Genomic DNA, 3,586 nt, shown 5'->3' on the forward strand with positions numbered 1-3,586 from the left:
AATGTGACCTGCCCTTCTGGATGCCTCCTGAGTAAGCTGCCACTTTCTGAGACCCTTCTCCAGCCCCAGGAGTGAACCCCTTCCATGTGGCCAGCTCATGCCTCTACTTCTTTCTGGGGTGGGATCCAGAAATCCAGCCACACTCCAACGAGGTTGCCAGTTTCCCCCTTCATGGGTGCCAAACCCATTACCTCTCAGGTCCAGATGTTCTTGGACTATGCCAAAGTTCCCTGTTGGGACCCTGTGGTCAAGAATAATTTGCAGTGACACAGAAACAGGAGTATTTGTCCAAAACATGCACAGTGCTTAGAGAAGGCAGATTTTTAAAATAACAAAAAGACCTACAGGACCCATTGTCTTTCTTATGTTTGACATTCCCCTCCAGCCCCTTGGTGTCTCCTGTTCTCTCTGGACACCAAGTTACAGCTTGACCACTGCAGTTCCTGCCTCTCACTCTGTCTGTTTGTTTTTCTTCACCCTGTTGGCTCTGGGTCTTTTTGTCATGTTCCAGCAGAGCCAAGCACTTCCTTTTTAACCCTTCAGGGTCTTTTGATCTCAGCCCTAGCCTTAGGAAGAGTAAAACCTCCTAACATGGATGGTGCTAGCCAAGCTGGTTCTTCCCCGAGTTGATGACCCAGCCCATTGTTGTCTTAACCCTTTGAAGTGGGTACCTCAGAGGCTGAATGACCCGTCATGAGTTCATTAACAACACACGTTACAACCTCCTTTGCTTTAACATTACACAGTCATAGAATCACAGAGTCAGAAGAGACCTCAGAAGGTCATCTAGTCCACCCTTCTGCTTAAACCAAGATCAATCCCCAGACAGAATTTTGCCCCAGATCCCTGAATGCCACTCTCAAGGATTGAACTCACAACTGTGGGTTTAGCAAGCTTATGCTCAGACCACTGAGCTATCCCCCCCGGAGTCAACTGTCAGTATAGAACTAAAAAGGGAAACCACATTATACATCATATTGTTAAGCAATAATACAGACATTTTCTGACTTTGTGACACCTCCCAAGTTCAGACACTTCAGTGGGGCTCAATGATCAGAAAAAAACAACTGTATTTATGGAAACAAAGAAGTTACTCTTGGTCAAGTATTTCCTCAGAGCCTCCTTGACTTCTTGTTCCTCAGACTGTATATGATTGGGTTGAATGTTGGAATAATGACCGCGTACAACAGGGCGAGGGCTCGATCGGTGTCGACAGAGACATTGGAACTGGGCCTCATGTAGGTGATAAAGCCGCTGCAGTAGAAGATGATTGTGATTAAGTGTGAGGAGCAAGTGGAGAAAGCTTTGTGTCTCCCCTCTCCTGAGTGCATCTTCAGAATGGTGCAGATGATGCTTGCATAGGAGGTGATGATTAAGATTAAGGGGACTATTGTTAACACCATAGTGAGAAAGGAAATAATAGCATTGATGAGCGATGTGTCCGTGCTCATCAGCCTAAGCACTGGGAGGATGTCACAGAAGAAGTGGTTGATTTTATTCGGCCCATGGAAGGGTAACATTAATATGGCTGTCGTTTGCTCACATGCCACCAACTTGCCCACGATCCACACCATAGCTGCCAAGCTTAGGGTGACCTTTCTGCTCATGATGAGTGAGTAACGCATGGGGTTGCATATGACAATGTACCGGTCATAGGACATAACAGTCAGCAGGCCACACTCTGTGCTGCCAAAGAAAATGTAGAAGTACATCTGGACTGCACAGCCCAGGGAAGAAATAGCCTGCTTCTCTGACAGGAGGTTGGTCAATGTCTTAGGGATGATCACTGAAGTGTAGCAGATCTCCAAGACTGACAAGTTCCTGAGGAAGAAATACATGGGGGTGTGGAGGGCCAGGTCAGCAACCGTGACAGCAATGATGAGGCCATTTCCTATCAGTGTGAAGAGGTAGATGAGTAAGATGAGGACAAAAAGAAGGGGCTGCAGATGCTGGAGGTCTGAGAAGCCCAGAAGGATAAACTCTGTCACTGCTATTAGGTTTTCCTCCATAGCTCGGTCCTGTTGAGACCACATAGGTATTTAGATCCCTTTCAGGGGTTTCCATGGGATCTCATAATAGATAGAAAGATAGATTAGATAGAATAACAGTTACATAATCAGCTTCACCCTGTCCCCTTTCTCATCTCTCTATGTTCACACAGCTCAGGTCTTCTATCCCTTGGATCTTACTCATCTCTAGCTGGCCATTCTGACACCCTGTCCCATACTCACCTCAGGAACGGACATTGGTAGCTGCTGTGTCCACTCCAGAGGGGCAGTTAGGCCATACCTGAGCTGCGCTGCGACCCAGTGCACTTGGTCACAATGCCTGGAGTGGGGGGCTGGGTACAGCCCCGCAGGACAGGCACTGCAGGAGCCACCACTGCAGAGTGAGTCATGGACACACACAAAAAGTCATGAACAAATGGGAAAATCACAGTGTCTGTGACTTCTTTCCCATTGTGACAGACATGCAGCCCTATGAATGATTATTAAAGAGCACCTCCACATGTGTTCCCACTTCCCTACCTCACACAGTGCCATCCCATTAATGAGAATGAGATACCAGAGTGTTGAGAGAATAAACACTAGACAAACCAATAACAAACAGCCCAGACACATGGCTGGTCTCATTTAATCTTATACTTCTCTGCCAGCAAATGTGGTTAGATTTACCTCTCTCCGTTACTGGAACACAGCTGGACCAATTTCTGTTCTTCTTCACAGATAAGATTCTCCAGTGTGTCTCTGGGACTCTCAAATCTGGGTGAGATGAGAGAGAATCCTGTAGATGAATATATTTTAGGTGTCATTGAAAATGACATTGCAAATAGATAGAGTCGATAGGCAGATAGATGAATCATTCATTACTATTAGTTACCTTGATAGAAAGACATTTTGCATAATACCTTTGAAAAGACAGAAAGAACAAAATTAAGAACAATTCTGTAGATTAGATACATAAGAGTAAATTAGATTGAGTGATTAGATGAGAGAAAGAGAGAGAGAGAGAGTGAAAGAGATTGTCTATTTTTCCTTCAATTCTGGAGATAATTTAGGTGTTGATGGCTCCATAAAATGAACTTGGGGTCATAATAGTAAAGAAGGAAAATGCCTCAGACTATCCCACAAGTACTTTACTCTGGGCAGTCAAACCTTCCCACTTCTAAGCAGTTCCAGCATTTCTGAAAGTGACTTATCTTGACCGAGAAGCTTCTCTGCTAGTGAATCTCAGACATCAATCCTTTCTGTACTGTTCAGTGACTACTGGGATAAAATCCCCAGGGTTCTACTGACTATGGGTGCCTGAGAGAATTTTTAATTGTATTCTGTTTGTAAGCACTTTGATCAATTAAATCAACTCAGCAGTAAAGAAACTACCATTAAATTCAGAGATGGTCCAGTCCAAATTGCAATGTCAACTGTTCTTGTTGATCAAGGTCAGAATATTGGTTTACTCTCAGTTCTCCAAGCATTTACAGTAGACATATTCTTTATCATGATTAAGATGTGTTTGTTGCAATAAGGGTCTGACACCTTAGACCCTAGACAATTTATATAAGCTTCTCAGGAACAGGCTTCTGAAG

General features: G+C 44.4%; 1 protein-coding gene across 1 annotated transcript; it reads right to left on the reverse strand.

Moving 5' to 3' along the window:
• Positions 1-1,112: 1,112 nt before the first annotated feature.
• LOC127032857 (olfactory receptor 10A7-like) lies at positions 1,113-2,033 on the reverse strand. Its single transcript, XM_050920454.1, has one exon. It carries the CDS (start codon positions 2,031-2,033, stop codon positions 1,113-1,115), a length of 921 nt encoding a protein of 306 aa, XP_050776411.1.
• Between the last annotated feature and the right edge of the window lie 1,553 nt (positions 2,034-3,586).

This window comes from Gopherus flavomarginatus, chromosome 12, assembly GCF_025201925.1.
Source record: "Gopherus flavomarginatus isolate rGopFla2 chromosome 12, rGopFla2.mat.asm, whole genome shotgun sequence".
In the NCBI taxonomy this organism is placed as follows: Eukaryota; Metazoa; Chordata; order Testudines; family Testudinidae; genus Gopherus; species Gopherus flavomarginatus.